The sequence below is a fragment of the Rhododendron vialii genome, chromosome 5a (genome assembly GCF_030253575.1).
Source record: "Rhododendron vialii isolate Sample 1 chromosome 5a, ASM3025357v1".
NCBI lineage: Eukaryota > Viridiplantae > Streptophyta > Magnoliopsida > Ericales > Ericaceae > Rhododendron > Rhododendron vialii.
The window spans coordinates 38870252-38893244 of NC_080561.1; the positions used below are offsets into that span (position 1 = coordinate 38870252).

A 22993-nucleotide genomic window follows, 5' to 3' on the forward strand; every position below is an offset into this window, starting at 1 on the left:
GTAGCTACTATACAGCGTTTTCTATACCTGTAGCACGACTGGCCATTTATACATTCATTTACATGTGTTTGGGCTCTACACATTAACCTGAATCACACACCCATTTATATAGGAGAATAAACTCTATTTACTTCCGATGTTAAACCCAACATTTTCACCATTGCCTATTATAGGTCCCACCGAGTGTTTAATGTTGTGGTCTAACAGTTCATATTTTAAGACTCGTAATATATTGCTATGTAAAAAATCAGCTTGATCGGATGTCAATAGATATATCAAAATTTGAATTTTGATTTATAAAATGGACGATCTAATTTCTGTCAATAATAATAAAGATAAATTATTTATTTTACAAAGCAAAATTCAATTTTTATACTCCTATCGATGTCCGATCAAGTTTATTTTTTGAATGAATACACTACTATGTGGGTTTACAAAATGAACGGTTTAGATTAACAATAAATACATGGTAGGACCAAAAAGGTGGTGGTAGAAAAGTAGAGTTTTCCACCGCGGTGAAAAAATTTAATCTCTTTATATAGTCACACCCATAAGTATGTGGGCTCAACATGCTTGACCGATTCCTAGACCTAAAATAATGGGTTGCCCCAAGCGTAGGGTTGAGACCGATGTAGCACAATACCCGGTAAGACCGGAGTCGAATCTACTAAGGACGGTGAAGTGTGTGCTGTGGATCCTCGGGTTGTAGTATTAAAATTAGCTCTTAGGTAACCACCTCTTGTCTTTTAGTTGATTAATTAACTAATACTAACAGATAACTTGCTCAAATGATAAAAAAAAGAGGCATGGTCGTAGGAAATTCAGCGCTCGCTACCCAATCAGAATCTACTCGCTTTTCAAGGTTCTAAAAACGGTTAAATTTTAGGGAAAATTGGAAACTCCGATGAATGCGAATCCTAAGGTTGCCGGTCCCGTACACAGCGGCGAACAAGTTTTGGTCTCCCGTTCCCGCTCACATGAGTCCCGATAATGCCTCGGATTCGTTCAACAGACGTAGTTTTCACCAACTAAAATTATTTAATTAAATTAATGTACGAAAAAAATTGCGAGACAAATCCTAAATGGGTCGCGACGCGTCTTTACCCAACGATCAAACCTCAGAAAAACTACTCACTCATTATTAGAAATAAAAGGAATAAAACCCTAGAATTAATCATGCTTTTTAATACGTGAGATGAAAAATAAATAAAACATTTAAGTTAGACAAGAAATAAAGAACAACTTTTATAAAGAACATAAATTAAAACAAGTTATCGGGATGCAAATAATAGAACGAACCCTAAAAAGCTCTGAAAGAAAAATTTAAATCTCGCAAGTAAAAAAAACTGCTTCTAATGTTTCGAAATGGGTACTGATGATGTGCACAGCTCTGTCCTTTTGTCCACTGTCGTCCGTGGGAAACAGTGATGCTATGAAGAGATGCGCAGCTTTAATCCAAAGCTTCTGAAAGTCGGTAGGGTAATTTGTTTTTATATGGATTGAAAAGTTTAATCACACAAAGATTTTTGGACTTCATGAAATAATAAACCAATAATCCTTTTTTAAACACTTTTCATTTAGACCCCAAGTTTTTTGTATCTTTCGCTTTAATCCAAAATCTCGAACGACGAGCTCGAACAACCTATAATTAAACAACAAAAGAACAAAATAAATATCAATTAACATAAATAAATGAATAACAAATGAAGTTTGGAGGGCCAAAATATGTATATTTTGGCACTTATCACAACACACTACCCATCTAATGTGTGCAGGGACCACACTAAATGGTTATGTTATTAATTGTGTGGTTCTAATAAGGAAACCAAGCCCGCGCGGTTGGTTTGCCCTACCCTCTCCTTCAGTGGAGGCAGGAGTTTGAGCCCCACGAGGGGCGTGGTTGGAATTCAGGACTATGAATAGCCTCTGAACCCTCTCTTGACTAATATATTAACACCTCGCCAACTAGCTAATGTATAAAGTATGACAAAAAAAAAGTGGTTCTATTGAGAACAAATTTTAGTCCAGTAGTAGTCCAGGTCGCATAGAGTGGTACGTCCAATAGAGAGCCGTCTTTCTTAGAATCAGGACCACTTCCCCTCCCTATCCCTAGCATTTTTCGTCTTCAAATATATAATTGCCACCCAACCCCACAAAACTTGCTCAGTGGGCAAGTTGTTGTACCTTAAAAAATACAAAAAGAAAAATATCCTAACACAACCACGTACCCAGAAAAACGTCATGATCTTTCTTAAAACTTATTCTCATTCTCAATCCTCCCTATAAATTGAGCCTCAGCTGGCTCATTTGTAAAGTATCAGTATCGGCTCCGCGTATATCTTGGTTTGATTTTGCCATAGAAGGTTGTTTCTAATTTTCCATACATGGCTCGCCCTATGTTGTTGTACTTGTTGGCATCTGCTTTAGCCCTTTTGGTTTATTCTTCGGTGGCCTCCGCCGAAATCGTGGAGCATTCTTTTCAGGTAAGTCTTTCCTAAACGAATTAATTTGGAGCACTTGGTTTTTAGTTTTCGATCTTCGTTCATGCATGTTTGGAAATGTAATGTTCAATACAAATACATAAACATACATGCCTACTAGGCATTTATGCATGTTTGGAAATGCAATGTTCAATACAGCTTGTTTCTGATGAAGTTAATTTTTTTGTTAGGTGCAAGATTTAACCATGAGCCGGTTGTGCAAACAACAAGTTATCACCGTCGTGAATGGAAGCCTTCCCGGCCCAACTATACAAGTTCATGAGGGTGACGCACTGATCATTCATGTCTTCAATAAATCTCCTTATAACCTTACAATTCATTGGTAAGTATTACTACTACCACATTTTTGATCAATTACTAGAACTCCCTTGTCTGTATATAATATAACGTAGCATATATTTCCAGCTGGTATTTGAATAATTATAGTTATTTGGTTCTTTGAATATTTGATAGTACATTTTTGTAAGTTTTAATAATGGGTAAATTTCATTGACTATGCTAAGGTCTACCTATATGACAGATATTCCCTTCATGTATGAGAAATAGAAATTAATGAATCTCTTGTGGTTTCTACGTGCGTTTCACCAAGCCCACCAATCAACAATTTTCTAGCTGAGCACGTGCTAAATGAGCCAAAAGTAACTTATATTTATAAATTCACTATGAGGCTACTGATTTTGTCACTCCTTTTTTTGTTAACGCCACTTCCTGTAAGTTTATTTTTGGTGCAAAAATACACTTGCAAGGGAGTGGCGTTAACAAAAAAGGGAGTGGCAAAATCATTTTCCATTCCCTATTTCTCATATTTAAAAATCAATTTGATTTGAAAATTTTTTTTTCGTTTTTGTAAACTTAGTCTAGCTTTCGATCATATAGTGTACTTTGTAGATTTTGCAGACAAGATGAATCGAACAAGGGAAAAAATAAGCATAAATTGAATTTAGTCATAACATAGGCTTAACCACAAGTGCACGCATCGTCCTTGTAACTATTATATTAATTTTAGTACTACTGCAAGGCTTGAGACTTGAGGATTTGCTTTCTTTTTAGGTCTTGGATTGCAACCTCTCAGGTGCATGTTATGAATTCTTATAGGGCCAGTCTAATATAGGATTTTGCTCGATTTTTAAATCGACCCCCCATTTACAGACAACATGATTGATTGTATAGGATAAATCGATGTGCGCGTAATCTGACTCAAACATTCTATTTTAAAACAAAATGCTTATAATAGTTGGGAAGAAAAGGTGCTAAAAGTAGCCATCAAACTGTTCATATAGACCAAAAGTATGTTTATAGAACAGTTTACCACCTAACAAAATTTCTTAACTGAAAATCAGCTGCCACTCCTAACTAACGGCCCTTGCTTTTATTTTTCTATTTGTTATTCCAAAGCATGTTTAGTAGCATTAACATAGCACTGGTGCTACTGGTACAGATATTGAATTTGTACCAGCGCGTACAAACCTCCATTTCAGGTGTAAAAAAATGATCGGAATCACTCATTTTGTTTAAAATAATTTGCTTATGGTCTTTATAAAAAACAAGCTCAATCTGGTATCGGTAAGTGCATTCACAAATTATCCAACTTTGTTTCAGAATTCTTACCTGAATTCTGAAACAAAGTTGGATGATTTGTAAACGCCCTTACCGATACCGGATTGAGCTTATTTTTTTCTCTAAATCTGTAGTACTTAATTTCAGTCAGATTTTTACATCAGCCTTTTTTGGAGGGATTTTTATAAATTTGTATTTTGTTTATTTCATTTCATAAAGACCACTAATGTGATATATAGATTTGATCTAAATCTACTAAGAATTGAAGGAAAACAACAGAAAGGACGGCGTCTTGAAAAAATTAGGCCAGGGAGGGCCTAACAACTTCAATGTCCTGATATTCTTGTAGGCACGGGATTTTCCAGTTACACAGTGCATGGGCGGATGGACCTGAATATGTAACTCAATGCCCAATACTCCCTGGAAATAAATACACATACAGATTCGCCATCACAGGTCAAGAAGGGACCCTTTGGTGGCATGCCCACGCCCAGTGGCTTCGTGCAACTGTTTATGGCGCGCTGATCATCCGACCAAGAAAAGGTTACTCTTATCCTTTCCGGAAACCCTTTGAAGAATTCCCAATTCTTTTGGGTACATTCCAAATCCTTCTATTAATTTATTCTCAGTCAAATTTTATCAAGCCTTTTTTATTATTATTATTATAAATTTTATCAAGCTTCATATTTCATGAATCCATGATAGTTCACAGATAGTAATTAACTAAGGGGAGTGATTTTGGCACTCTTCAAATTAATTATCGCACTCCCAATTAAAATGGAGTGTCAAAATCAATTTGGGGAGTGCCTAAGGCCATCTACAATGGTATAATCAAAAATGGATAATCAAAAGTTAACATATCAGCTTTTGATTATTCACTTAAGAGATTGCTAAGCTTAACAATGTTGAGGTTCACAATGGTCACTTCTAGTCCACAACCAAAATAAGGGGTCCACTACAATTTCACACAATCTCTCTCTCCTCTTTTGTTTCCCGCCATTCACTTCTTTCCATTACGTTTTTTTTTTTGGGCAAAAATATATCGAATATATGGTGTTCTTCCTAGTGTTATCTATCAAAACAACACCGATTTTTTTTTCTTCCTATCCCTATAGCCTATATCACAAATCCACCACTCTCTTAATCTTTCAAAAAAAAATCAAATGTGTTCTTAAAGTTGGAAAAGAATGCAAGGTTCTTCCTTCTTTTTTTGCAAGGTTCTTTGTTTACTCAACCATAGGGAGAGGAACAAAAAATTGAATAACCACTTTTTAGTCGAAAAAATCAATTTTTTTTGCTAAAAAGTGATTATTTATCAAAATACTTGGGTAAAAGTAAAAAAAAAAAAAAAAAACTTTTCCGGATTCCTCTCGTTGAGATCAATAACCTATAAAAGTTTGGCGCAAAACTAAAAAATGCGAAAAAAATTCAAATAAAGACAATTTTCAGATTTAAGTTAAATTCATAAGAATACAGCCTAAAATAGAAACGTAAAAGAAGAGTAAAATACCTTAATCTAGCAACGATGAGTTAAATTATAGATGATCGAGCAATATGAGCTTCACTTTTGGAGGAAAAGAAAGAGAAACAGTTTGTGGTTAAAGTGAAGAAGATATAAAGCAAGTGAAGAAGAGAAGAATAAAATAGTAGTTGAAATATGTGTGTATATAAATTTTGGAACTAGTTAACTTATGTAGTGTGGGGCTCACAAATTTTGATTATTGAAAAAGATTGCTAGTTTTGGTTATCCAAAGTCCAAAATTTGATTATTTCTAAGAATGTTGCTAAGTTTGATTATACCATTGTGAGCCATTTTTTGCACAAATATTGTTAACTTTAACAACAATTATCTTTTGGTTATACTACTGTGGATGGTCTAAATCAATCCCTATATGGAATTGATTTTGGCAATCTCCAAATTGATTATCGCACTCCCAAAATAGAGAGTCAAAATCAATTCGGCAAAGTGCCAAAATCAATCCCTATATGGAATTGATTTTGGCAATCTCCTGGGTACATAGTGCAGCTATCAATTTGAAAAGTGAGAAAATCAATTCCCTTGACTAAACTATCCGCTAGCTGCACAGACAATGGAGTACATACTCCATGCACAGATCGTTTTGGGACCCATTTCGGGTCCCACAAGCATGATCGGAGTCACTCATTTTGCTTAAAATATTTGGTTTACAGTCCTGCAAAAAATAAGTTTTACCAGATACCGGTAAAAGCCTTTACAAAACATCCAACTTTGTCCCAGAATTTGGCCTGAATTCTGAGACAAAGTTGGTTGTTTCGTAAAGGCCCCTACCAGTATTCGGTTGAAATGATTTTTTACGTAGGCCCTAAACAAAATATTTTGAACAAAATGAGCAGCTCCGATCATGCTTGTGAAACCCAAAATGGGTCCCAAAACGATCTGTGCATGGAGTATGTACTCCATTGTCTGTGCAGTTAGCATTAGTGTACTAAATAGTTATAGCATGTAACTCAAGTTTCGAATTTAAAAATGAAAAAGTCTGCACGCACATATTTGTGTCCATAGATTTGGACCTCGTGTCCCTAACAATTCGATCTACGTTGGTCTCACAAAATAAAGAGGGGTTTTTTTTTTATTTTTTATAGGCAACAAAATTTTATTACAAACTCGACAAATGGTACATGGAGGGAAGACCAATTATAGACAACAGAGATTGAGGTACCATAAGAGGCCTACAAAAAAAGGAAAAAAAAAAGAGAAACAAAAAACATTCAGGCTTCTTTTATTTGGACGTAAAATATTTTGGGGTAGAATATTTTACCGATTTTCCGCTGTTTGGCTGATAGAAAGAAGAGGAAAATATTTTCCAGGTAAAATATTTTGCATGAAAGGGGTGAAAATGTTTTACTCTCTTCTTCTCTCGGTAAGTTGTTTTTGTTTTTGGTGCCCGATGGTCTTACTCCACGTATGACGTATCCCGTCCCCCTTCTCAAAACAGGTGTACCCATCCCCTTCTCCCATATGTGATTCGATAGAAATAAATAACTAGTTCAAAAAAGTCCGTGAGTAGCGCTGAAAATTAGATTTCCTCAAGGACCATGTCTCTCTTTCATTGTTAACATTACGGTTGTGTTTCAATCTCAGTGCTTGGGCGCTTCTGTATGCGTGCAATCCCAACAAGAAAGAAAGTTATTCTTCCCTACCGTTTGAGGAATTTTTCAGTGCCGCATGGATACCACGTGGTGCCGCTCGACGTATTCGGGCCGTTCAAAAGTTTTTTGGACAATCTGCATTAAAAATCATCTATTAACGGTTTTTAATCTAGATCGTCCAAAAAAATTTTGGACTGCCTAAATACGCCGAGGTGTTAGACACCACATCAGCCGTACCCACCCGACACTGAAAAATTTCTCCTACCATTTTCCTCTTCCAATCCATGACCCAAAACATAACCCAAAGGACATCAAATATGACTCGTGCCTGAAAAGAAAAATGAAAACCTCAAAAGCAATGCCAGAGAAACGAGAGTTTGAAGCAAAAAGGAGAGAACCTCCACTATATGTGAAGTATAAACACTTTACACAAAATCAGAAGAAGAGTGGCATTATTGGCTCCATGATCAATAGAAATAAAAGCAGTAATTATTCAGTGATCTTTGGGTAGCGCCACATGGAGTCCCAATACTTTTTTTTCACCATATATTTTGGGGTATTCATACACTTAGTACCAAGTCTCACAGATATGTGTGATAGATAAGGGTGTCGGGTATAAGGAGGTTAGAAACAGAGCCTAATTCGATGTCGGTTTGAATTCTGACGTTAATTATTACCTCCGGAAATACTTTTGTTGGTTCCGATTCTGATGTTATTACCGTTGAAAATACTTTTATGGAACGGTTTTGGGGCTTTTACCGGCGGTTATATAATATAATGCCGCTAAAGCCAAAACTTGGCCTAGTGTGTTTTGGGTCATGAATTTTATGGAACTTGAGCATTTCAATCGGAAAATACACAAGTATTATTGGTGCAATATTTGCAGAACAATTTGAGTGGAAAATCATTTTGACAACCAAAAGACGGAAAACGATTGTTTTGGAAAATATTTTTCATGTGTCAACCAAACACTAGAAAATAAAAGTTGAAAGTTAGTTTTCTGGAAAAATATTTTATATCAAAACAAACGAAGTTTCAATGAAAATTGAAAGAGTTCAACGAGAAGCCAGCCCAAAAACTACAAGACCCATCCAGTTACTAGATCTCTTAGCCCTCCATTGATCAAATACGCCCAAATAGGCACCATGAATCATCACAGCCCCAGCTTTTGACCTTTGACATCCATAACAATGGCTTGACAGCACATCCTCGATCGTAGTAGAAAGAACCAAAGTTGTCCTCTGACAGTCTCAGCATTGGACTGACATCAAAACCTTCATAGCAAGATCGAACAGATAGGCTGAAAACATAGCTCTTAATTAGCCCTCCGAATTCGATCTGGAGTTGAAAGAGTATTGAAACATAGCTATCAACATATAAGGAACCACTTAGATTGAGTTCTCTTCATGCTTGAGGAATCAGCAGGGTTAGCATCAGGAAAAGAGAATTCAACAAACTCCTTGAGGTCTTTACAGCTAGACAGTTCAAGACAGCAACAGAAACCCTCCAGTACTACTTAAGAGTTGAGAAACTGCAGGCCAAAATTAACACTAGGTAGGATTCAGCAAATAGAAAACAAACAAAAAAAGTATCCATATGACCTCTTAGCCCTCCATGAGGGAGTTGAAAAGAGGAAACAAGATATATAGCCACCTCACAGCAATCAAGCAGGGCCTCCATATAATGACGACATCAGCACCACTGAACCATCAACAGGCCTCCAACCAAGAAACAAGAGGCCTAACCACTGCTCTTAGCCCTCCAAAAATTAGAGTTGAAAGAGCAAGACACAAGGCAGACCCGACACAGCCCCAACCAAAAACACAATACCTCTGACTGGTTGATGAAATAATTGGAGACGTGAATCGGATGATTCCGAATACATCCGTGTGCATAAGTCTTTTTAGCATTGCTCCAATTAAGTATAAAATCTGTATTTTCGCACGGTTGAAATTAACCAGTCTAGTTTTAACAGAATAAAAGGTTTCTATCTGAAATAAACACCTTGAGATTGCAAGAAAACATTTAAATTTTAACAGTAATGATCAATTAAATTGCAATTGCAGGAGAGTGGTGGAATGCTAATATTATCGAGATCGAGGAGCAAGCACTAGCTGATGGGCATGGGCCTAACATTTCTAATGCTTTCACCATCAACGGTTGGCCTGGTGATTTGTATAATTGCTCATCAACCGGTGAGTGATATCAACAAAAATTGATTAACAGACAGATATTTTATTCACATTGATATGCTAATCACATATTTGAAATTGCAAAGTGAGAGAGTGAGAAAATACTCCAAAGAGGGAAACTAACATGTAAACAAAACGTAAATGTACCATTACATATGACGTTTATACTCAAAGGTGGGAATCAAATTGGTTAGTTATCATCTATCTAGATTAAGAACCCTTCACATTTTGAACATATTCGCATTTTCCTGTGGTTAGGCACGTATAAGCTGAAGGTTGTACAAGGAGAAACGTATCTCTTGCGCATCATCAACGTTGCGCTCTATAGTGAGCTCTTCTTTAAGATAGCAAGCCATAACATGACGATCGTCGCCGTCGATGCTTGTTACACCAATCCAATGGTCACTGACGTCATTGTCATATCCCCGGGCCAGACCATAGACGTGCTACTCACCGCCGACCAACCATTAGCCTCCTATTACATGGCGGCACATTGCTACGACAGCTTGGGAGATGCTTATGATGCAACCACCACCACCGGGATCATTACGTATGAAAATGCCACACCATCATCCCCACTGATGCCGAACCTACCCGCCGTTGACGACACTTCTGCGGCCTTCGAATTCTTTTCCAGCCTGACGAGTCTTGTGAACGGGCCTCACTGGGCACCAGTCCCACTCGAAATCGATGAACACATGCTTGTGACGGAAGGCTTGGGGCTGGTCCCTTGCGGAGCAAACAATACTTGTGGGGCTCCTTTAGGACTACAATTTGCTGCGAGCATGAACAACGAATCTTTCGAGCTCCCTACCAAGTTATCTATGTTAGAAGCGTTTTACTACAATCTGACGGCTGGGATCTACACCACCGATTTTCCTAAATATCCGCCAGTGGTATTCGACTACACGAGTCTAAGCAACAACTTGAATAAGGCGCTCGTGATGACATCAAGGTCAACAAAGGTTACGAAATTGAAGTATAATTCTACGGTTCAGATTGTATTTCAGAACACGGCATTGGTGGGTCAACAAAGTCACCCGATACATTTGCACGGGTTTAACTTTTATGTTTTGGCCCAAGGATTTGGCAATTATGACCCCGTGACAAGGCCAAAAATGTTCAATCTCGTTAATCCACAAATACGCAATACTGTTGGAGTGCCCATTGGAGGATGGACCGTCATCAGATTCACGGCAAATAATCCTGGTATGTTTTCACTCTTGTATCTTTTAGCCCGTTGACTTATTAGTTTATTTATATTTTATATAGAATACTCTCTCCGTCCCATATCGTTGACTTGGTTTTAAATTTTAGGATGTCACAAAACGTTCTCTTTGAAAAGATAGAGATCAAAGAGTAAATTGCATGTCTTGTTACGAGGTTGAATTTCCCGTGGCTATAGAGCAAACAAAATGGGACGAAAAAAGTAGCCTGTAATGAGATAAACAAATAAAACCGTTTGGCTACCTAACACGTACTTACTTGGTTACTGTTTATTAATGATTTTATTGAGCTTCCTTTATAAGGAGAATAAGCGATCGATAAGCACTAGTCCACTCCAAAAAAAGAAGCTTAATTAAGTAATACGAGCAGCTCCAATGGGCCACTCTCTGTTAAAATACATGGTAAATAGTGTACCCAGATTCCACATTTATTTGTTAAGACAGTATTGGTTTATTGTGTAGGTGAGTACTCCAATGGGTTATTTGTAAAGATTGTTATCTCTGTACAAAAAAAAATTCCAAAATCCCGTACAACAAATGTCAAGAAGAAAAACAACATTTTATTATTTTGTCCGGATTCAGTCTGGTTTCTATCCGAATTTAGTCTGATTTCTATCCGGATTTAATCCGGTGGGTTGTTGATTTCCATCAGTTTTTTATGATGTCTTTGATATGGAGATCTGCTATCCCGAAGCATCTAGTGTCTCGGTACTATAGCTCCACTTATGTCGATCTTTGTTGATAATGGTGTGGAATGAGTGATGACTCTTGCTTAGGCGTTAGACATCAGTTTCGTCTCATTGTTTTTCTTGTATATCGTTAGCTTTAGAGTTTGGCTATGTCTCTGTATCTCTGTATTCAGATGGGAATCTGTTACTGTCATATGGCTTGATCTGTATTCAGGTGATAATCTGTAGATATCGTATGACTTTTATACATAGGTATGCTTCTTTCGTTAAAAAAAAAAAAACAAACCACTTGGGACTTAAACAAGTAGGCCCATTTATTGTTTGGCAGCTACAAGGCCAAAATTGCCACACATCCTAAGCTTTAACCCTCTAGCTCATACAGTATAAGATAACACAATAATTGGAGCACCTAAAACTCATTTTTATTTGTTCATTCTTTACAGATACCATTAACACCCTTTACATCCATTGGAGATGCTCTAAGAAAGAGTAACTTAATAAATTCGTACCAAAGGTAGCAGAGTTCGTACCAAAGGTAGCAGAGTGTTTATATTTCATTGATTATCTCTTTCAAATAATAATTACTAATAAGTGAAGAAGATAAGAAATGGAAGAAAAGAATTTAATTTTTCTACTGATTTTTTTTTGCCACTCGTTAAACCTAATATACTCTATCTTAGGGGACAATTCTCGTAAGCACTCATCCCCCTCTAATGATCTTTGTTACTAATTACAATTACGCGGTGATAAATACAGATATCACCTACCTCCTATCTCAATAACTGAATTCCCTAGCTAACTATTTTTTGTTTAAGCGACTCTGTGAGACTTAATTTAGTTATGGACTGTCTAATTAAAAGTAGGTAATTCACGATCCACCGATTCCAATTATTTATAATTTTAACTATTTTTAGTTAATCGGTTGTAAGAAATAAATTGATCGATGTGAAATAAATTGGCCCTTACAAACTATTAGAATAGCGTGTGTGGATTGCAAAACAGATACTCTTGTTCATAAGTTTTGAAATTTTGATGGCAAGAGCAGGTGTATGGTTGATTCATTGTCACTTCGATACGCACTTGTCGTGGGGGCTAGCAACTGCTTTTGTTGTCGAGGACGGACTCAACCCATCAACTTCTTTGCCTATTCCTCCGCCAGATCTACCCCGTTGTTCGTTGTATGCTAACCAAACAAGATTTTTTACCACGGGTGGTGATAACGCCAAAACTGTTTTTGATAAGGTCAAAACCTTAGTGCATAGGTTTGGCTCCTTGTCTGCTTTTCTTGTACCATGTTTTATTGTATTTGTGTGGTTTTCTTGTACCATGTGCAAAGTACAACACTTTTATCAAGGAAAATGTTAACCTCAGTCTAGGAGCAATGTTGATGTGCAAAAGGTTCAATGATACGTGTATAGATATCCGAGAAAATGTGTTATGTCTGTGAAAAGTAGATTGAAACTCTAAATTTGGATTATCCACTACCTCCTGGGCTGAGGTTGCCAAAGCCGTTTTATCCAACAAGGGTGCATAGTTTCATGTTAAGCGAATTCTGAGAATTATTCTCATCGTTCTACCCAGCAACAATTAATTACCCAGTGTTTCCCTCGTACTGTCACAACTTCAGTTGCCACCACCACAAGCTCAGGTTGGGCATTTTGTCAAACACTTGGAATGCAGACAAGAAGAGGCCCAACACTAGAATGGTAACTGCTGCATGTCTTGGGCCTATAATGTCGAGCCCACATTATAGGCATTTCCTCACTCACTTGAACGGGTAACAGAATACGAAACTACCATTTGGTTTGTAAATGCCCAACTACAAACCAAAATAGTACTACATCATTTGGTGTATACTAAAATTTACATCAAATTGCGTGAGACTCATTTTTAAGTTCGATGCAAATGACCAAAGCTATTTAATTTGTTGAAAAATATTATTTTAAGGACCCGTGCAACACAAAAAAAAAAATTGTTTATTCGAATATCGATAAGAACTTGATTAGTTTATTTAATTTTTGTCCTTGCGAAATCAGGAGCGAAAATAAATCATCTCCTACCGATGTCCTAATAAACTGATTTTAGTGCCTCGTAAAAACGAAAAAAAATAAAATTCAATGGTCTTGGGGTACCACGCATTCTTGTGGCTCCAGTACAAAATGTATGGATTCCACATGAATGTGTGGTAGAGAAAAGTCGGGACACCACATGGCGATGCCCCAAAACCACTCAATAATTACTCCTTGAAAAAATATGTTCTAAACAGATTGAACGTCTCCGACAATTTGTGTGAAGCATCGAGATAGGCCTTGCAAAATCCAATGTACACCGAATGGTGTACCCATAGGTTTTTCTTTTTTCCAAACATTTTTTTTTCTTTTCTGATCAGATCTTTTTTCCAAGCATTACCTTGTTATTTTCTTCTCTCCATGGTTTCAGACTTTCAGCTACCGAGATGGGAGTAGTTGGTGGTAGCTTCCCTCGTGTTTCGTGTTGTGCTGCTGGTAGTAGCTCCTGTTGTGTTTTTCCATTAAATTTCCTTGCACCAAACTTTTTTTCCCTTTCTTTGATAAAAAAAGTTGTCCGGACAACTTATGCGTACCTCGATCGATTAATTTTGGAAATCATAAACCCACTATCTACTAGTACGTGCCCCTCTTAAAGCCGGTACAAATGCTCAGTATTAACCAGTCCCATAGGAATTGATAACACCTTAGAGATTTCGAACATAAAACCTTAAAAGGAAGCAAACTCTGATATGTGAGGCGTTGACCACATGAAAAGTCTGATGCAGCCATGGTTATGTCACCGCCATACATTGCCAAATATGTTCACCCAAAACAAATGTAAGTGTTGGGCCCGGAGTGGTTCGACACTAAGTCTCTGTTAAGCTGTCGGAAATGTTGTGTTAAAAATACATTTAAGAGAAAAATGAAGTGAGGAAAAGTAGAAAGAAAATAAAATTTATTTTTTCATGTGTGTTCTCTTGAAAAGAATTGTGCAAGAAAACTAGAATTCCTTTTTTTTTTTTGCAAGACCTATTTTGTAGTGAAATGTTTCTCAATGAGAAAGTTGAAGTTATGGGTCCTGCAACTTTCCTGATAACTAAACACATAGAAATTTACAAGAAAATTGATTTCCCATCCGTTTTTCATTATTTCTATGTGTGGACACGCGCCCCGAAAATTCTCAATTTTGGTCTTAAGGTAGGGTGTGGCCCTCCTTGGAAAAGCACGGCGAAATGCTTCGATTTAGAGTCGCCACTCGGGTTTTAGCGGTGAAACACCCAAGGAACCGAACTCAAAAAACGTTTGCCATGTTTGTTTGATTTTGAAAAAGGCGTAGACTGGTCCGTCGTCACCTTCGATATCTAGGGTTCGGGAGCCATGTTACGAGAGGAGAAGGGTTTTATGGCACCCCTCTCGCCCAATCCGGAGATCGGTCTCTACTCAGGCATTTTATAAAACTTTTGTATTTTTCTCTCATTGATCATTTTTCAGCCAATTAGGGCGGGGGAACAGTTAATGGGGATTAAAACTGTGACAAACTGCAGTTATGTGACAAAATGTTTATGGATGATTTGCTTGCAATTAATAAACATAGATTGAGAACAAACACCGAGAGTAGTTTGAGTAAGGTGGAGTACGCTGCTCTGAAGGGATGTGAGCAGGTATTGCACCAGTATGCACCGGCCAGGTCACTGCGTACTAACACAACCTGCGCACGCCACCTCATCACTGGCGTACTCCACTTACCATGAACTCATAGTCTTTGTTTGTAACCCTCTGGGCTCTGGAATGGACCAGTGCACACCCAGGACAAACCACACGGTTTATAGAGCAACTTATATACAGTTACAGACAAATGAGATGGCTTTAAGCCATCAAAACAAATAGAATACCCCATAAAACAGTGTGGGAACATAAAAGAGGCCAAGACTAAGCTGAGATGCAAGGGCCAGCCACTGGATCTTGCTATAACTGTCGTACGCCAGCCAAATATGACCGTACGCCAGTTATTCTTCTTACCCAGTGTTTGGCTTTGCATCATCTAGGTTCTGGAATATGACCAGAGAGATCCCAAGAGCCTCCCAAAGCAGGTAAAAGCAAATATTGAACACTATATCTAAACAGTTCTAGAATATAGAAAGCTATACGACCAGTTATTAGCATGCTAAGGTGATGACAGAAATGTGAGTAAGTAAAAGCGATGATCAATGATCCCCACGCCAGTAGTGCACATACTACCGTGACCGGCGTACGGCATGATAGTACTGGCGTGCGTCATTTCTCATTTCACACGATTGTTACATTTTACTAGTTTAAGGCCAGGAATAGTATTGACTACTGGCCTGGACCTTACTGGTTCCCCTTAGGGGTCGAAAACAGAAAGGGCCACAAAGGTGGTATACCTTTGGTTGGGATGAAAGGATGACTTGAGCTTTGGCTTGGGGAGGTAGATAATGGATGATGACAATGTGGGGTGTATATCAGTGGAGTGTATGACTGAAAAGCTCCTTTCTTTCCTCTTTCAATAGAGGAGAAGAGAGAGAAAGGGAAAGAAGAAAAGGCTTTTTCTCTTTAATGTGGTTAACCCATTTGCAAATGAATGCAAGGGGGGGTATTTATAGCACAAGAGTGGACTGAGAGAGAGCAGTCAGCTGGGGTTAAGGGTTGGTTGGGTTAGGGAGAGGAGTCTCTCATGCATTTAATGCATGTGACTAGGTGATGGGGTGTGTAGGAGAGAGAGGGGAACGTCCTTACAGAATACAATCATCAGGGGAACTGTAGCCTACGTCAGGGTGGCTACCAAAGTCTCGAGCACGTGGTTGAAAAGTGGTGATTTGATTGGCTTTGACCAGCGTACGCCATGTTTTGACCTGCGTGCGCCAGTGATAATAGAGTCAACGGCCGATGACTGACACGTGGCAGTTCAGTAGCGCACGCCAAGAGAATACTGGCGTAAGCAAGTAGGGTTTTGCTGGGCCCATCTGGCTCGAAGGGTTTGAGGATGAAATTCGAAAAGGTTAAAATGAGCAATGTCTAAAACTCAAAGCTCAAGACCTGCCATCGACCTTGTAATGTTCTCGATTTTTAATCATCATTGGGGCATCAAAAGATCGTAAATAAGCTGTTTTGGACAGTCCAAAATAGAGTGTCTACACTATGCAACTGAATAGGCCTAAGGAATTAAATCTTTCAAAACAAATAAATCCACCAGAAATAAAATCCTTCACAAATTAAAATCCTCGCAATGGAAACAGTTCTCACATAATAACTTAATTATCCGTAAAATAATTTTGTGTGTTATCTAAAAAGCGAAACCCCAAATATACAATTCGAGATCGTGTAACACCTTTTCCCACTTTGATGAATCCTGCTTAATACTCCCTCCATCTCATTTTTATTGTCCATTAATTTTTGAATTGCTTGCCATTTTTTAATTACTTATATCTTTCCTTTTATAATATTTTTTATAATTTTGAAAACTTTACATTGTAGAACTAATCAAGATATATCAAACAAAATTCATATTACATATTTGTCAAGATTCACACTAAAAAATATAAGCAAAAGACATAAAAAAGACGAACACAATAATAGACAATGAAAATGAGACGGAGGGAGTACTTGATAAATGCTTTGCAATTAGTTATCATTTGTCTTTCGTGCCTAGGTTGTGTTACTGTTTGACACACTGTTCATTCGTTTTCTTTTACTGTTCATTCTTTTTCTTTTACTCCCTCCTTACTACAAACATTCTATTGATTAATCAGTGGTACAAACATTTCATGTACCCGTAAGTCTGTTTTTAGAGCGGTCACAGAGAGTGACATTATGTAACAAAATCTATGAGGCATTTCGGGCTAGGGCTACAAATGAACCGAGCAGCTCGCGAGCTCGACTCAGCTCGTTAAGGCTCAGTTCGGTTCGGCTCGTTAAGAGTGACTCGGCTCGATTAGTAAATAACTCAGCTTGGCTCGATAAGGACTCAACTCGTTAAGGCTCAAACTGAGCTCGAACTCAACAAAACTCGACTCGGCTCGTTTACAGCCTTACAAGTCCGGGCCCAACAAATCCTATTCGGTTAATGTGCAAGTTGAAATTATAAAAATCCAAAGAACTTAAATAAATCCCATAAAATTAGGGGCATTACGATTAAATATGATAAAATGTGGGGCCTTATGTTCAGTCCATATAATTGGCAATATAGTGGGACATACATAGTAAATGAGTTTTGATCGAACCCTGGCCTACTAAGATCCGATTGATTTGATTCGTTGGAGGTCTATTCTATGCATCAAGTTCTACAAAGTCTGATTACGTTTTGAGACTCGAGAGACTGTGTCCGTGTAATCAGTTGTGGAGCATGGATGGCACTAGTTAATGGTTGTCCATTTGTATTGGTATATATATATATTTTTCATAAAAATATGGAGAGGAATGAACTAAATGTAAAGTCAGGCTTTTGTCCAGTGATTTTTTGTTAATAAAAAATATATGCTTACTATTCCTTCCGTCCCTAAATAAGTGTCCGACGCGCAAACTTAGGTCTTCAAAAAAATGCATTTGTTTGGTTAAAAGAATCAATTTTTTTTTACAAATCAATAGATAGCAATGAGTTCTATTAGATTGTGAAAAAAATTAAAAATTTTAATGAAAAATATGCATATTTTGTAAATCCTAATTTTGCGTGTCGGACACTTATTTAGAGACGGAAAGAGTACTATTCTACGGTGGTCTTGAAATGAAAGCCTTCGAGATACTTGTTCGGTGATCCAAATCATTTATCTTTTAAATAGCTATCTTTTCCTTAATTGTGGGAAAATAAGTTGTCAGAATATCAATAAGGGCCTAATCCATTTATGTAGATATAACTTTTTTATTGAAACCAGAAATGACACGTGACACTCCCCTCTCCAAGTAGCTATGTCCCTTTGTGTAATGGGCACAATGTCGTGCTATATCTTGAGACAGAACTGGGAAAAATTACATGGTGGTCTTGCCCCGGTAACTTTATCCACTATACATTTTTTTGAAACCCATTATTAATTGTGCGTACCTTATAAAATGTGTAGTGGATAATAATAATTTTAGGGCATCACGCGACTATGCCTCAAATTCATTGGCCCTTGGTTCCTACTTTCTAGTAATGTATGGATAACAAAAGGTCGCTTTGAACCAATAAGTCAAAGTGACATGTTAGTTTGTCTTTGTTCAAAAAAGATTCGTATTTGTTAGTTTTGCATCAAATTTTTGTGGATTATTGTTTCTTCTCAGCGAAAGAAATCGAAAAAATAAAAAATTATCATCAAATTTTGATTTTTTTAAATAAAGATAAAAATAAAAATAAAATGAGTTTCGATCATAATTTTTTATTTTTTTGATTTCTTCTGTCGAGACGAATTAATAATTCATAAAAGGTTGGCTCAAAAGTACCAAATACAATTTTTTTTTTTTTGTAAATAGATACAAACCAATAAGTTACTTTACAAATATGTGTGTGTGTGTGTGTGTGTGTGTGTGTAATATTATTGTAACTAAATTTATAATAAGGGAGTTCAATCCAAAAAAATTCAAAACAAAAAACAAAAAACAAACAAGATGGAGTTTATGAATCAAAATCTTTACCAATAGTAATGATTCTGTAACGGGAAAACATAAACGTAGATAAGCCTTTCCGCCGGGCAAGATGAATGGATTGAGGGAGGGGTAGGGAGTAGGGACCGCCCCCAAGAAGAATATATCAATAATGACCTGAGTCACCACAGGCCCTTGGAAAGAGAGCCTCTTCTCGCACCCCCTGACACACCCCCTCCCCCCGGTCCCACCACCTTTCCCCCTTGCCCCTCCTCCCCTCCTTTTTCGATTTTTTTTCTTTTTACTTTGTCTAATTTTTTTTATTTTTCAAAAGTAAATAATTACTGTTTTTTTTTTTACTTTTACTAATTTTTTTTATACTTTTAAAGTACTTTAATTACCGTTTTATTTTTTTTAACTTTTACTAGTTTTTTTCTTTTAAAAACTTTAATTACTGTTTTTGTTTTTGTTTTTGTTTTTTTTAACTTTTAACTTTTACTAGTTTTTTTTTGTTTTACTTTTAGTAGTTTTTTGTTTTACTGAATGTGTGGTTGTAATTGAAGATAAAAAAAAATTTAAATGAGTGGTTATAGTTGAAGATAAGAAAAAATCTGAACAAGTGGTTAGAAATAAAATAGATAAAAGATATAAATAAATACAAAATTAATAAATTCAATAACATAAAAGAATTATAAAATTTTAATAAGAGTAAAAAAATAAGAGTAAAATTTCAATAACATAAAGAAATTTATTCACGTATATAATATTAAATAATTTAAAAATACATATAAAGAGTAAAAAAATAAGTGTTCCGATTTTTAATTCGTTGGAACCGGTGCGAAAATCTTATTTTTCTTATCATTTCATCCTAAATGATCGTAATGAATTTTTGGTTCTAAGACCTTTCAACGAGTACCATAAGAGAAATCTGAAACTAAATAAGGAACCTTAAAATACTTGTTGAACGGCTTTCGAACCAAAAATTCATTACGACCATTAAAGATAAAATGATAAAAAAAAATAATATCTTTGCACCGATTCAACCGGATTGAAAATTGGAACACTTAAATAATATTAAATTAATAAAAATGAAAAAAATATAAAAGTTATTAAGTAAATAAATGAGAAATAAAAAATTGGTTGATTACTCATGTATATAATATTAAATAATTTAAAAATACATATAAAGAGTAAAAAAATAAATGTTCCGATTTTTAATTCGTTTGAACCGGTGCGAAGATCTTATTTTTCTTATAATTTCATCCTAATTGGTCGTAATGAATTTTTGGCTCTAAGGTCTTTCAATGAGCACCTTAAGAAAGACCTGAAACTAAATAAGGAACCTTAGGATACTTGTTGAACGGCCTTCGAGCCAAAAATTCATTATGACCATTGAAGATAAAATGATAAAAAAAAAGATCTTTGCATCGATTCAACCGGATTGAAAATTGGAACACTTAAATAATATTAAATAAATAAAAATGAAAAAAGATATAAAAGTTATTAAGTAAAAAATGAGAAATAAGAAAATTAGTGAATTATTGCCGTGGGTTGAATTATTGGCGGGGGTATTTTGGTCAAGGGGGGGTGGGGTCCGGGGGGGTGCGCGTGTCAGGGGACGCGCAAAGAGATTTGCCCCTGGAAATTACCAATAGAAAAGGACACTCTCCTACTGATCAGAAGGACACTCTCCTAACCAGGTTTGAATTCAAAATGCATTTCGTGGCTCAACGTATTTTGGTCAAGGGGGGGTGGGGTCCGGGGGGGTGCGCGTGTCAGGGGACGCGCAAAGAGATTTGCCCCTGGAAATTACCAATAGAAAAGGACACTCTCCTACTGATCAGAAGGACACTCTCCTAACCAGGTTTGAATTCAAAATGCATTTCGTGGCTCAACTACCCTTCTTTTTCGCAAACCCTGGTTTTTTTTTTTTTTTGATCCGCTTTTGCAAACCCTGGTTCAATTACCCTTTGAAGGCCCATAAATGATGTTGGAGTACATTTTCCATAATGACTATTGAACCTTATGAATAATATTAATGCTCCACCGTCTCTATTCTTTTATCACTCGTCCTATCTCAATCGGATAAAAAATTAATTATAACTTTGAATTGGTAATATTGTTTATGTGCAATATAGATCTTGTTTGATAGATCTCAATGAATTCTTCTAAACGATATTTTCAAAATCATCTAAAAGATTATAAATTGCAAAATATAATCAATTGAAAAGTGACACGAACTTTTAAAAATGACTATAGAATTAGGACAGAGGGAGTAGTAGCTCCGAATACAACAAATATATTTCACAATAATCAAAGAATTCAAATTATTGATATCTGTTAGATTTCTGGTAAGATTCCAATAACCAATTGGTTAGATGTGGTAGTCTCTATATTATATTAACTAAGTTTTGGATAGTTTAGATGAGCGGTGCAGGATAAAGTCTAAGCCTGGATGCATGAATAGGGCGAGCACGTGTTTGAGACTTTGAGGTCAAGTACGCGGCAGTTACAAAACCAGACAATCCACAAGGACCACAACTACCCATGCACCCCACGTTTCACCATCCGAAAATGCGGAGGGTACCGACCAATTGGGTATTGTGGAATCCACTGCGGAACCGTTGATAATTTTTTTGTTTTTTAAATTCAAGTGGCCCTTTGCAAAAATCAGCTCCATTAAATGTGTAAGTATTTAATTGAATCTTTTAACTTTTCTTTCAGAAATTAGGCGTAACTTGTAAATGAAAAGTTGGCCTAATTTCTTAATAAAAAGTTAGATGATTAGATTAAGTACTTACATATATTTAATTAAACTGATTTTATGTGAGGCCAATTGAAAAAATATTTTAAAATTTACCGATTGTAGGGCCCACTTTGGGGTCCCATGCACGCCAGAGCTAGCTTTACGTGCACCTTAATTATTTCCCTCACCAATTCGGTCAAAGACAAACGATCCACGCGAGGAAGATTTACAAAAGATTTCTCTCTTATGACGTGTTTCCAAGAAGTTGCCAAGTTTGGAACTGACCCTGTTCAGTTTGGATTTTGAGGGTCAAAATACAAATGGTCATTTTTTGAAATTTGGCATGGAGGAGGGAGGTTGTCAAAATTGGTATGAGAAGACTTGCCTTCAAATCCACGTAGGAATTGGCATAAAAAAAGGCTGTTAAGTTGGATTGAATTTTGGTGTCAATTTTTACCGTTAGAATGTCCACGTAAGAATTGACATCTCTCATTGAAGATGCTTTGCTTCTTGGGTTAGCTTTGGGGCCTTTGCGGCTGCCAATCCACTACTCACAGAGTCACAGATTGAGCTTTCATTGTGCTATCATCTTCCGGTCTGGAATGGCTTATGAACGGAGCTCCTGCTAGCTACAGAAGCAAACAAAGAAATTGGCTATATTTGGCTATAAATCATTGTAAGAAGTCAATCACATTTGAATGGTACTCTGTTTAATTCTCTCTCTTTTCGATGGTAATGAGTGTCTGAGTCGGCTTATGTGCACCTCAATTAATTTTTTTTTCAGTCCGATCAAAAGCAGATCATCTATGTCTGGATTAAGAATTCATGAGAAATTATTTTCTTGCCACCTGATCTCAAGAATTAAACCCTCGTCAATCACGTGCGGAGCAAACTCACCAACCAACCGGACTACCGCCTCTCTCTCTCTCTCCACATGTTTGGCAAGTTAAACCCTCGTCAGGACCACTTCCCTTCTCTATCCCTACCATTTTCCCAAATTTGGAAAGTTAATTTACCCTTTAAAAAAAAAAAATTATACTTGGCTATATTTGGCTATAAATCATTGTGAGAAGTTAATCACATTTGAATGGTACTCTGTTTAATTCTCTCTCTTCTCGATGGTAATGGATGTATGAGTCAGCTTATGTGCACCTCAATTAATTCTCTTTTCAGTCCGGTCAAAAGCAGATCATCTATGTTTGGATTAAGAATTCATGAGAAATTATTTTCTTGCTACCTGATCTCAAGAATTAAACCCTCGTCAATCACGTGCGGAACAAACTCACCAACCAACCGGACTACCGCCTCTCTCTCTCTCCACATGTTTGGCAAGTTAAACCCTCGTCAGGACCACTTCCCTTCTCTATCCCTAC

At 36.7% G+C, this 22993-nt stretch overlaps 1 protein-coding gene across 1 annotated transcript; it reads left to right on the plus strand.

The window, feature by feature from the left end:
* The first annotated feature begins 2317 nt into the window (after positions 1–2317).
* LOC131326581 (laccase-7-like) lies at positions 2318–12663 on the plus strand. The gene is made up of 6 exons (XM_058359413.1): positions 2318–2483; positions 2672–2823; positions 4408–4652; positions 9254–9382; positions 9638–10588; positions 12340–12663. Exons 1-6 carry the CDS (start codon positions 2385–2387, stop codon positions 12657–12659), a joined length of 1896 nt encoding a protein of 631 aa, XP_058215396.1. The 5' UTR covers positions 2318–2384; the 3' UTR covers positions 12660–12663.
* Positions 12664–22993: the final 10330 nt, after the last annotated feature.